The sequence below is a fragment of the Rissa tridactyla genome, chromosome 5 (assembly GCF_028500815.1).
Source record: "Rissa tridactyla isolate bRisTri1 chromosome 5, bRisTri1.patW.cur.20221130, whole genome shotgun sequence".
Lineage (NCBI taxonomy): Eukaryota > Metazoa > Chordata > Aves > Charadriiformes > Laridae > Rissa > Rissa tridactyla.
In genome coordinates, this window is record NC_071470.1 from 45,667,340 (window position 1) to 45,680,658 (window position 13,319).

The window sequence follows — 13,319 nt, forward strand, 5'->3', positions numbered from 1 at the left end:
ATTCTGCAAGGGAGTGCAAATATTTTGCAGGTGGAAGAATCAGCTTGAGGCACAGGATTTCCTTAGTTGACTGTGCCTGCTTCTAGCTACAATGAACTTCATGCTCTGCTACATGCGTCTTGCTAATTCCCTGATATTTTTAACCTACGCTACTATGCTCAACACAGTCCATTATCTTCTGCTTTTTAGAGCTTCTATTATTCCCGTGTCTTTATTAACTCATAAAATCAGGAGCAAATCAACACTACATTAAGGGCTTCAGGATTTTTTGTTTCTTTAGATGCTTGGCTTTTTGGTTGCTTGGGTTTGGTTTTGGGGTTTTTTTGTTGTTGTTCTTGTTTGTTTGTTGGGTTTTTGTTTTTTTAATTGTTGGGTATCGGCAGCTCGCAATTTCAACTGGATTTTCAGCATGCCTGAAGATCAGGCAGGAGTGCCTACAACTCAGTAGTGATAAATAGTATTAGTCTGTTAGTCTCAAAATAGCTTTTTGGAAGAAGCTGACTTTCCTTTCCAGGTTCACATCTGTATTGTGACTATAAATGACACATTTCAGTGTGCACCATCATAAATACCACTTTGCAAGCACTCCAACACCACCACCAGATTTGGTCACTTCGGAACATAAACCAGAACCAGTAATATTGATTACATTAGTTTCGCCATTCTCATTGTGATGCCTGAACTCTTCCTACTTCATAAACTTTCTAAAGAAGTGTCCTACTGTGAGATCTTCAACACCAACCATGTTGACCTGAAGAAATTTCATCTACTTCTTAAGAAGGTAGAGAAAGCAGTTTTGTGCACACGTGCACAATCTACATACAGATGGTGGGGTTTTGGTGTGGTTTTCTTCCCCGACTCTTAAATGTGCTGTGCAATCCCCAGGCCTTGAAGCAGTAACAGAAAGACTGCAGGACATCTCCTATATGCCAAGGATGCTTTCGTTGCCATCTCTACAGGTCACTAATGTATTCCCTGTCATTTCTATGAAATGACCCAAATTTCACCATTTATAAGCTTTTGAGAATATCTGCAGTTAAATGTTGTCCTGGAGAACAGGAATTTAGCCAGACTCCACCACGGATCTCTGGTAGGATGCCAAGCAAGTCAATTAAAATCAACCCTGAGTACCTGAACTGGGCCAATACACAGAAAATTCAAATAACAAAATCCATGCTTTGAACGCTCACTTAGGCCTAGCTATGCTGAGGAATAAGCATCTTAAGTTCTTAAAATTCTTTCCTTACTTTTTGCCAAAGATTTGCTTCAACAGAGCTACATGAAAAACAAAGATACTGCCCACCCCTGCATTACTTTAACAAATCATATGAACACTGTAGTTAAAAACACCTTAGAAAGCCACAGAAGAAACAAAAAGTAATGCTTTCAGTTTCAGAGCAGGACTTGAATAATATGCCATAAACACAACCTGGCCATTTGAGCAATGAAGCTAGCCCAAAATATCAAACAGCTGCTCATTAAACCAGAGCTATTAATCTCGAGATGAATCCTGCAGAAGATATATGGTCATGTAATTAAGGACTGTATCATGAAGACTGTATCTATGAAGAGGTGAAATACTATTCCTAATCACAGGAAAAACCCACAACTCCTTCACTGGTCTACAGAGAAGATGTTTTTTTCCAAAAGGAAAGGAATAATCAGCTGGGGCCAAACCAGAAACCTCGTTTCAACAGGCAATAAAAATAAAGGTTGCCTGTGCAACAACAGGAAAAATCTGTATCAAGTCCCAGTGCAATCTAATTCATTAAGATGACGAAAAATCAGAACCACCAGCAGCTAACAGGTTACTACCTACTCAAAGTTCTTTTGCATACATGTATTTTTTTCCAGAGAGATGTATATATAAATATCCAGGTATGATGCCACCTCAGATTGTTCAGCTTACCAAGCATAGCCAGTGATCACACCATCACACCTCTCTTTCCCATGTCTTATTAGTGTTGCGTGATGCTCACTCCAAGGACAAATAACTATCCCAGGTTACTGTATTGTTTGAGTTATAAAACAATATGGATAATCTCTTCCAGAATATTATGTCAACACCACTACTACCAAGCTAAAATAACCATATTTGAACAATTACCAGACAAGACTCTTCCTCAAAATACCACTCACTTCCTTTTCATTCCTGGGAGCAAGGAGGGCCCTAGCAAAGGGCCACAAATCTTTGGCTTGTTCTTACCATATTTTAGAGTCACAGAATCATAGAATTGCCTGGGTTGGAAGGGACCTTTCAGATCATCGAGACCAACCATCAACCTAACACTGACAAAAACCACCACTAAAACATATCACTAAGCACTACGTCTACACATGTTTTAAATACCTCCAGGTATGGCGACTCAACCACTTCCCTGGGCAACCTGTTCCAATGCTTGACAACCCTTTCAGTGGAGTGATTTTTCCTAATATCCAATCTCAACCTCCTCTGGCGCAACTTGAGGCCATTTCCTCTTGTCCTATCGCCTGTTACCTGGGAGAAGAGACCAACCCCCACCTCTCTACAACCTCCTTTCAGGTAGCTGTAGAAAGCAATAAGGTCTCCCTTCAGCCTCCTTTTCTCCAGGCTAAACAACCCCAGCTTCCTGAGCCGCTCCTCGTAAGACTTGTTCTCCAGACCCCTCACCAGCTTCATTGCCCTTCTCAGGACACGCTCCAGCACATCAATGTCTTTTTTGTAGTGATGGGACACAGTACTCGAGGTGGAGCCTCACCAGTGCCGAGTACAGGGGGACAGGGGGACAATCATTTCCCTAGTCCTACTCACCGCACTGTTCCTGATACAGAGCAGGATGCTCTTGGCCTTCTTGGCCACCTGGGCACACTGCTGGCTCATATTCAGCCATCAGTCAACCAACACCCCCAGGTTCTTTTCTGCCAGGCAGCTCTCCAGCCACTCTTCTCCAAGCTTGTAACACCGCATCTGGTTGTTGTGACCCAAAATTAGTTCACAAAGATTTGCCTTACTGCTTTCAATATTTTTCAGTAATTCAAGACAGGTCAAGCTACATGATGACTAAAGGAGAGTCACTGGGCTGGCAGTGAAACATAACCCTTATTAGCAGACTTAATATCAATAGTACCCAAAGTAAAAATGTAACTTATCCTTTCTCACAGGTTGTACATAAGGCACTCCAATGTACCCTGCAATTCCTAAGTTACATACTCATGAAAGAACTAGGCATCTCAAGTCGCATTTTTAAGAGCCTTTACACCTGTCAATTTTTTCATATTTTTTTAAACTAACTTCAATCAAAGTTCCTACAAACAACACATACAAGAGAAAAGGAGACATGAGATGGAAAGATAACATTTTAGAAGGCCCAAATCTACCGTGGGAACCTTCATATGCTAGACCTTCACGTGATTTTTCCACATAATAAAGCAAGTATACAATGCAATGTGTAAAACTTTTCAAGAGCTAGTTGTTTCAACATCCACAAAGTGACCATTTTGGAAACAACACTCATCCTCCTAACATTTAAAATTAGGAAAATTATAACGACAGCACTACAAGGCTAGTTGAGAGGCCTCTTAAAAATCAGCAAGGATACAGCCAAATAGAACAAACCTACTGAATTACACGAAATCTGGTTAATTACTTTAAATACAATAACTAAGCAGAACTACTTTTTCAACAATCCAGCTTTCGTTTCTCTGCCATCCTTCACCCAGAGCATACTTTTAGTCCCTGCTCAGCAGATGACAACAGCTGTGTATCAAGGAACGTCACCCACAGAGCAACACCACCTTCAGACAGGCATCCGTAGCACTGCTTCAAACTCTTCCAATTTAGAAAGTGTGAGACATGTAGCACCAGTACATGATTGGTGCATCTGATTTTATTTCTTATATTAAGTAATCCCAGAAACGCAACACAAGTTTTTACTTTTCCTCCCTCCATTCTCACCACAACAAACATAATGGTCAGTTTGCATACCATTTTCACACAACAGTAGATTTAACGCATATCCCTCATTCCCTAACTAAACAAATGTAAAATTAAGATTTAACAACATAAACTAAAATTAATTCACAGAATTTTGTGAAACCTTGCGGAGAAGATTTTTGCATTCAATTCCAGATTGTCCCAGCAAATTAAGCTGTGAGACTCTAGGCGGGGATGTCACAGAAGTAATTAAGGCTCTCTCCTTGAAATAAGATCAAGTTGGATATCAATAAAAGATTTAGGATTTTGGGAACATACTAATATGGAAATAACTCATCACCAGAAGTGATTAATTCAATAAGTTTTCCTTTTGCGCAAAGCAAGACAAAGTCTATATACCTTGAAACTCCAAGCTTGCCTTGCCCCTCTACCAAGAATCCACATCTTTCAGTTCAATTTTCCAAGCAAACTAAGCTCTACCTGGAGACCCAAGCATGTAAAGTTTCTTTGCCAAAGTGGTGTTTTCTGCTAAGCTACATTTTGTCCTAACAGTTCCATGTTAAACTTCTATATAAACTCTATAACTCTATAACTTCTATAAACTATGTCAAAATCTGCAATTGTGTGTCAGCCCTATGTCAAAGTATGATTTCTTTCTCTTACATATATGTGGACATTTCTTGAGGTAACCTCATTTTCTTGTAAAGCAATACCGTAAGCTTTCCCCTTTTACTATTCCTACATTTTAGTCCAGAGAGTGTAATTTATATCTCTGATTTAATTAATTCAAAGTAATATAACTAAAATATGGCAGAACTTGTTCAGAGTCTCTAAAATGCCAGGTTAATTTTTTCCTTTATCTATAAACAGTTAGACTTGCTGGGTTACCAGAATCAATCTAGAACTTTTCATCAACATTCTTCACAGAGTAGAAAGAGCTTTCTCATTTTATTCCTATTCGAAATTCAAGGTATCCTAGTCTATTTCAGCTTCTTCAGTACTTGAGATTCAGGAGGAAAGGAGATTTTTCTTTTTTAGATTAAGTTCTAAATATTTCATGAACACCAAATGATTGGGTAACGTGAACTCTTTTATACTTAGAATGTAATTAAGAATAAGGGAAAAGAACAAGACAGTCTACAACAAGAAAGTGTGATGTGTCTGCTATGTGCATAAGAAAAATCCACTAGATGCATTCTGAAATGTTTCTAGATTAGTTTCCGTATTTCTACACAATCAAAACTGAATTTATGAAGAAAATGTTCCTACTTTAAAAAGTTCCAGCTATCACATCTTCCCAACATTCACGATTCTTAGCTGTATATGCTGAACATACTGTACACATTCCAACACACATAGTATGCACAGAACATATTTATATAAATATCTTTTCAAGAAACATTGTCAGGTTGAAAATTATATTGAACCGTAGGAAAATCTAGCAGGAAGATTTAAGCATGTTAACTGAGCAATAAGAATCTATACTTCTATATACTTCTAGAATCTTTTTATCATGAAAAACCTAAATTTCTGATTCCTGACACCTGAGGCCTTGTTAAATAATGTTTGCTCTTCTGCTTATGAATGCATTTTTCCCAAACAATAAACACAGGCAGCCTATGGGATTAAAGCATGACAAAGGTGTAGCTGACTCATGGGATCAATTAGAAAGCATCAGTACTTACGCCTTTTGTTCGTTCCATGTTTTACTAACAGTTTCTGCATTTTCAGCATAAGTATATCACAGATGTTAAACGCCATGCTACAAGGCAACAGCACGCTAGTACCATACACGAGACAGAATAAATCTATTCTTATCACCACCTGCAATTATATCACTTGTTATACAGCTTGAATATTTCTCTGAAGTTTTAACAAATGCATAACAATTTTAACTGAATGCATATCGCTTCTTGCCCCATGTATGTCAGCATTTCCCCACTAAATTTTTAACATTCAAAAAGAGCCTAGAGAGTTGCCTTTTCTAAGCTAAAAGCAATCTTAAATACAGTCACCGACTCTAACGCCACCTCAGGTACAGCCTTCCCTCGAAACCCACTATATTAAATTCACAAGCAGGAAAGCCCGTGAGCAGGACGGCAAGCAGTTTCAATCTCCATGCAGTTTGCCCGTGACAGGTTATTGATAGAACAAACAGAATTTGCAATACTTACTGAGTGTTTCTCCTGCTGGCCCATAACTCCATGGTTAGCTGGGATTGCAAGTGGTTTCATAATGAAGAAACATAAGCCGAACTGAATTTACACATCATGTACCAATTTCTTATGGATGGCAAGTCACCCTCTACAGCATCACATTAAAAAGAGGAGGAGGGGGGGGAAAGCAAGCTGGAGCTAAAAGTGTCACTACTGGTAAGCTCAACCCCCCCCTCGCACTTGTAGTGCAGAGCAGCAATCCAAACGACAGCGTTAGGCTCCATTTTCGTAACGCTGAAAGTCTAAGCATGTCAGGACGTAGAGAGCCTGATGAAACCCTACATAGCCAGCATTCATCCAAGGGAACAAAACCATTCCCCGAGCCCGAGGAATGGGAAGCAAAGAAAAAGGAGGAAAAAAGCTAAAATGGCTGACTGCACAGAGACTCCCTCAAAAAGGCTTAATACAGTATTATATTAGTCAGGGTGCAGGAACCAGCCTCCAGCATTCAGCCAAGCATTGTTAATACTCCTGTTTCATTTGCAATCACACACATTCACACACGCAGCCTCCCCCCGGCTCCACCACTACCCTCCACTCCCCCAAAATCAGGGCAGAGCCCGCGGATAGGGACCTCCTCCCCTGGCTGCTAATGATGCTGACAGAGTAGTGACCAGTGATCTCTGTTCCACTCAGCTAACCAAGTTTGCACAATTAATCTTAACAGCATGACATTGATGGACATTTAATTTTATGATGCCTGTTCCTCGCAATCAAGACGAGCACGTCTACCGCCCAAAGAGTCAGCAACAGAAATACAACACAGTTACACACACACAAAAACCCAGAGAATCATGACTCTGAATGCAATACGCCAATATAATTACGTTATTGTGCTTACTTTGGAAGACCATGGCTGCAGGCAGTTGGCATAGCAACGCACAAGGAAAGCCATTTCCTGGGTAGAAAGAATGCTTCCTTTTCTAAATAAAAAATTCCTCTTAGGATACAAACGGCATTGCTGCTTCCTGCAGAAAGCAAAGACACTGTAGTCTGTCTCTTAACCTGCACACAGGCACACACTCAATGCAGTTCCAGTGATGTAAGTGGATTTCTCTCACTCTCTCCTCTCCCTCCCTCTCCCTTCCTCTCCCTTTATCCACCGAAATATTCAAGTCAAATGGAAGACACATTCCTCGAGGCTCGCCCCCTCGGATACTTAACCATTTCACTCATTAAGGTAGAGATGGACAATGCAGATAAAACAGCAAGCTCTTGCCTGTGTCTGGTATCAGCCTCTGAAGATCGGGGCAGCCCCAGAGGGGAGGGATCCGCTCGCTGCCGGCTCCTAAGAATATCACCGAAGTCAGGGTGGGAATAAGGACCCACGTTTACCTCGCCAAATCCTGAACCGAACACGACTTTTCACGAAGGTGAGGATAAAGCAGAGGGCTTGACATCACCTTCCTTTTTCCCCCACCCAAAAGAGTGTTGCTGCAGAGCTGTAAACATTGTTATCAAGTATTTATAAACAGCGCGCTTGATGAGCTCCCTCAGATTTTCAGCAGCTTCACCACGACGCAGGCCACAGATAGCCAGGGACTGTGGCAGGTCAACGTCCAGAACCCTTTAACACATCGTTTAAAGTCTTTCTGAACACAGCTCCTGCTTCTCCTTGCACACCGAATACACAAATCCCACTAAAAATGCGAGATCTGGAAGAGATTGATATACATATGGCTCTTGTAATTCTCCTCTCTGACTGCAATTATATCTTAAACACAGAAATTTCCCTGGTCACTCCCATTTGCACTATACCACTTCTCCTGTTATACTAGCCACATCATGCTGCAGAGGAGCTAAAACGCAACGGGGAACACGCTTAAGCCATAAACTTGTCAGCCCTATACAATGTGCCAAAAAGTAAGTGCCAAAAATTCTCCCCAGTTGACACAGGGGAGCCCAAGCCAGGGCAAAGAGGAACGTGCCACTCTTCCATTAGGCTTCAACTTTAATACAGTTCTCTAACACATTTACAACACGTTCTTTAAAATCAGAGACCATCTGTACTTAAAGTAACTTCAAAGTCCCTTCCCCCCCCGCCCCTGCCTTAACAAGAACAATAGAAAAAAGACTTAACAGTTGTTACACAGGCAAAAACACACAGGAAAAAATATGACTACTACAGAATACTATGTCATGCAACCAGCAGTTGCCTTCCACCCAAATAACATGTCCACTGATAATTAGTTTAGTTTGTTACACAGTGATTTCTTTCAGTAATGACAATGACTGCTAGTAAATGAGGCTATAAAAATTAGTGGAAATGAATTCTAGTAAGGCAAGAAAATATCCTGAAATATCTGGTCTATTTTTTCCACAGTTATTCTAAGGACACCATTTCACACACAGCACATAATAAATCGAATATATTTACATTTGTTAGAGTTTAATGACACTTGTGCTCTTGGTCTTCTAGTATATGCTAAAAGATAAGCTATTCTTTAAACGACTGAATTACAAAAATTAGTTCAGAATTTTTAAAAGTCTTTGTAATGCGCCAGTGCAACTAACAGATGATTTAAAAAACGTTAAATTATGCTTAAGCCTTGTAAAACAGTCTAATGATGAGCGCAATCAATTTTCTGATGAAGTGCTGACCAGAAATAGCGGAAGTTATTCATTCTAGGAAGCTTAGACAAACCCTCTCTAGTACAAAATTTAAAAATATTACTTGTTGACAAAGCAATTACAACCCTCTTGAGCCTGATTTGGTGGCCTTGCGGTTAACACCATGAGCAGAATTGGAACGTGGGGTTCTAGGCTCATGTCAGGGGGAAAAAAAAAAAAAAAAAAAAAAAAAAAAAAGAAGTTCAGCCAAGACAGAAATATCTCCCCAGCGTAGCACGGGAGCACACCACCTTCTGAACTCCATTACATACGAAACTATCAACACACATCTTACTCTGCATCAGTTGGTATTTCCAGCTAAAATCTAGCCTATGTTTCTGTAGCATAAGCCTTGAAGATTAACACGAAAACATGAACAAAACCATTAAAACGGTAGTGAAAGTCTAAACTTCCAGATGATGGTGCCATCAAACACTTCCTTACTGGCCACTACTATACTCTTCTACTGCCCTGTCAGAAAATTAAGTCAGTACTTCGTATATAAATGCAAAATTTAAAGTAACTTAGCAAAGTCTAATTGACATTCACGTGCATCAGACTGATGAAAACTTGCTGGTTTCCAAAACAAACCAAAAAAAGCCTCTTCACATTCAAAAGGTGGACAGTGATATTTATGTAATTAGGTGGAGAAAACACCACTTGGGCAATTTGCGAATCAAAACAATTCCAAGAAATAAACAGTTGATTCCATTTCCCTATTCCTTCCTCCTCAACTGCCACCACTTCCACCACTTTCCAGGTACTGTGGTGCAGTGTAATCATATGTACTGTCCATTATCAGTTCAGACAATAATTACATATAAATTACATTTTATAAAAAAACCTAATAATTAAAGCAGAAGTTCAGTGAATCATTATATGTTTCAGTGAAGAATGAATAGAATTTAAATCAGTGTAAAGCACTAGAACAATATATCCTGGGAAGTTTCTATCCTAAGCAAGCACGAATAGCTTAAAGAAAACCTAACTGCAACTTCGTGTTCATGCATACTTTAAAACCCATGTAAGAACTCCTCACTTAGACTTAAAGTTTGAAAAGAGCAAAACAGTTTTGCTGATGCTTTTAGGCAATTAAAGTGAGATGTTAATAAACCTGATGTGCAATAATTGGACATGACGGGCTATCCCCAGCTGCTTTCAAAATGTTGTATTTATGAGAAAGCTGGCATCAGAGTCGCAGAAAAGAATGTTAAAAAAAATCCTTTCAAAAGCAACTACAAACATTAGGACATCATTGGACTACCCACAGGATTCATGAACAGTAGTTCTGAATTTAGGTAGAAAATGATACAGACCTCAGCAGCGTCTGACTAATGCCTTTCAGCTATTTTACATTCTACAACGTAATCTCACATGGATGTTATTCTCCTAAGCAATGTCAACAATGCTCGGAGCATTAAACCTTTTTAGGTTAATGGCAAATGCTGCAACAACAGATTACCTCAAATCTTCAATTTCAAGCAGTCACCTTAACACGCGTCTATTTACAGGAGAACTTAAACATTTATGCAGATTACGTAGACAGAAACCATCCTTTTCCTGAAGTACCTCAAAAACAGAACTTATCAGCACATTTTCCCCTTGCCTTTAAACACAATATAAAGTATCATTTCCTTCGTGTTCAAAATCTTAGGCAAAAGATGCCAGAACACTGTAAGGTCACCAAATTTACTGCCACTTCACAACTCCAGCAGCTAGAAACTGGGAGGGAGGGGGGGAGTCAAAGAAATAGAAAAAAAACACCAAAGAATAAGGCAAAAAACCCACAACCATTATGTGTGCCCCAGAAACCTTCACAGTGAAGGGACTATTACACAGGTATTGCACAGTTGTGTAGGTGGAATAGACAGCTACACTGCAGAGTGCAAAAATGGTATATGTCCTTTTAAGGAAAATAAGGCAGAGGTATCTTTGCTTCCCCCCGCCTCTTTCAATTGGAAAGAAATGGAGGTTTAAAACTTGATGTTAAGCTCAGGGCTATTGGACACAAAACTGTTCGGTTCCCAGGAGCATGCTTCTGAATTTTATAAAGCTGATGCTCTCTCCCTCCCACTAGCCTTAGGAGAGAGATTGCTAAATAACAATCTGATGCTCCCATCAGATTTAAAAACACCAACTGAAACCACTAAAACCCCAGAACAATAATTCACTCCAAATGCTACAGTACATTTAAATGTCCCGTACAATATGAAAGCTTTATTCTAATGTGTTTAGGCAAATTTACTGCCAGTAATTTAAATCTCTGTCCATACGACCCAATTTCATGCAAGCGAGTTCCTGTTTATCAGCATAACGCAGACATGGGATTGTCCAGGCACACTTGTCCTATTCACGTTTTCTCAAGAACTTTGAGAACTTTAAATAAAACTCTGTTGAATAAGGGAAAATTACCAAATACATTCTCCAAGGTGAGTTGCTACGACTAAAATACCACCTCACCCAAAAGTAACGGTATTTGTCAAATTATTTATTTTTTTTTTTTATTCACAAAGCTGTGGCATTAACATCATTATAACGATGCTCACCGCCCTGTTGGCAACACCAAAGCAACAGTTACAATGGGGCGATGAGTGCTGTTTTGCTAGCACATTTACTAATGTTACAGACCATTTGAGCAAATGCCCTTCTGTTGAGCTGCTGCTGCAGATGAATCTATAATCCCGATCTTTAAAATAATGACAAGCCCAGAGCAGTCAGGCTGGTGCCTCAGCTGGGTGGATGTGCCATAGACTGCCAATCTTCCCCTTGACGGCAGGCTCATTTGTCACCTTCTGTGCACAGCTCTGTTTTCAGTAGAGCGAACTTTCTGTTTGCGTGCCATCCATCTTAAAACGGAAGCAAGTGATGGTATTCATTTAAAATACTTGCCATCGAGTTATCTTACATACGACACTTATGTTAGAATAGACACAAAGAAAACCTATAACTGATGGATACTCATCCCAAACGTGACAAGATGTCCCATTTCCAGAGTATCTATTTTAGCTTACAAAACTGACTTGAGCAAAGGCTCACCACAGTAACACAGCACACAAACTTTTCTCTGGACTCCATATCTACTTATGCTTTAAATCTAACAAGGCTTTAAAGAAAAAATAAAATAAAGATCAACGTATCTTTTGTGTTCCTGTAACACTTGTAAGGTCTTACTTATTAAATTTTACTTGCAAGATCAAAATCATATTTAGTACGTATGTCTGTGAAGTCACTTTGTGTGATGTTTAACTGATTTACCTGTGTTTTGGTTTTTTTTTAAATAAAGTAAAGGGTTATTACTTACACAAGCCTAAAGTTTGATGCATATAACATGCATATAAGTATATATTATCATTATTAAATGTTAAAAATTAGACATGAAAATTTTGAGCTATTAATGATTCCAATTGGCAGAATGGTCACAGATTAGTTTGATTGCCTTAAGTGCTTCAGTACTTGAGACGTGAAAAAAAAAAGTGCCGTCTGTTAGGCTAGATGAAGTTTTTCCCAATGTTCATAAAACTTTCTCACTTTGGTGTAAGGACAAGAGTTTAAGATAATGTGCTAATTAAATCAGAGAACATGAGAATGTGCTTTCTGCTTTTAAACTGTGAAAACAAGCATGAAAGAAAAAAAGCAAACACTCTTCTTAAGGTCAAGAATGATGATATTAGCTGGGCCTAATGATGACTAGCAGGGCCTGTTTACCAGATCTAAACAATACCTTGACACCCATACTTGCTGGAGACGAAGTTCACTACCGAGATAGAAATCGCCTGACTATCTTGGAGGAAAAACAAGACAGAAAAAAACACCCACAAAAAGCCATGTATCATTGTGTCCATACTAATTTCACAGCAGGAATCCAAGGACAAAAGTTCTTCACTTATGTGAGGCACCCCCAAAATTTCATGTTCTTCACTGTATAATAATGCAGGAAAACTTTATGGAAGCTGGATAACTGCACACCTCTCTCATATGTATCCTACTGCTGCACTGTTAAAGGTAAGAATAACACTCAGTGATTTTTCTGAGGTCAGTCAACTGCCCAAATTCTAGACCGTTATGTTCTTTACCAGCCCCATTGAATCCCATTACCTGAAATACACCGACATGTTTGAAACAGAAGGATGGTTGTTCTGGCACGGAACTGAATGTGTCTGAGACCACCCCAGGCAGCAGAACAATTACTTAATGTTTCAGTATAAAATATTAATGGATTAAAAGCAAACAAAACCCAGATTTTTCCATTCTTCTCTAAATGCTAGCTGGTTTTCTATTGGGTTTTGTTGTTTGTTTATTCATTGGGAGATTTTGGCAGTAGTGGAGGGGGAGTATTTTTGTTCTAAGCAAACACAATACGCTTTCTAACAGTTTTTCTTGAACTTTACTCAGAAGCTTTAAGGGAGAATCTGAAACTCTCATCACTATGTTCCAGGTGCAGACATAGACAGGGACTGGCAGAAATCCTCCAGTCTGCCCTTAGGTTTCCAGATTCCCCAAATAATGGTGGAGATTGCGCATCAATTTTACTACCATATGTAAAATGTTGAGTCCTTTCGGTCCATCTCCTTGAATGTTTA

General features: G+C 39.3%; 1 protein-coding gene across 9 annotated transcripts in view; it reads right to left on the reverse strand.

The window, feature by feature from the left end:
* Positions 1–13,319, reverse strand: part of RAPGEF2 (Rap guanine nucleotide exchange factor 2) — a 195,102-nt gene that overhangs the window by 66,785 nt on the left and 114,998 nt on the right. The window contains exon 1 of one of the 9 annotated variants that reach the window (XM_054204351.1): positions 6,971–7,039. The exons of 6 other annotated variants lie outside the window; for them this stretch is intronic. In XM_054204351.1, the coding sequence (XP_054060326.1) occupies positions 6,971–7,024 (54 nt within the window). In that variant the 5' untranslated portion in view covers positions 7,025–7,039. Of the gene's footprint in view, positions 1–6,087; positions 6,906–6,970; positions 7,040–13,319 lie in introns of those variants that run through there. 2 more of the 9 variants (XM_054204350.1, XM_054204346.1) reach the window with 2 other exon arrangements.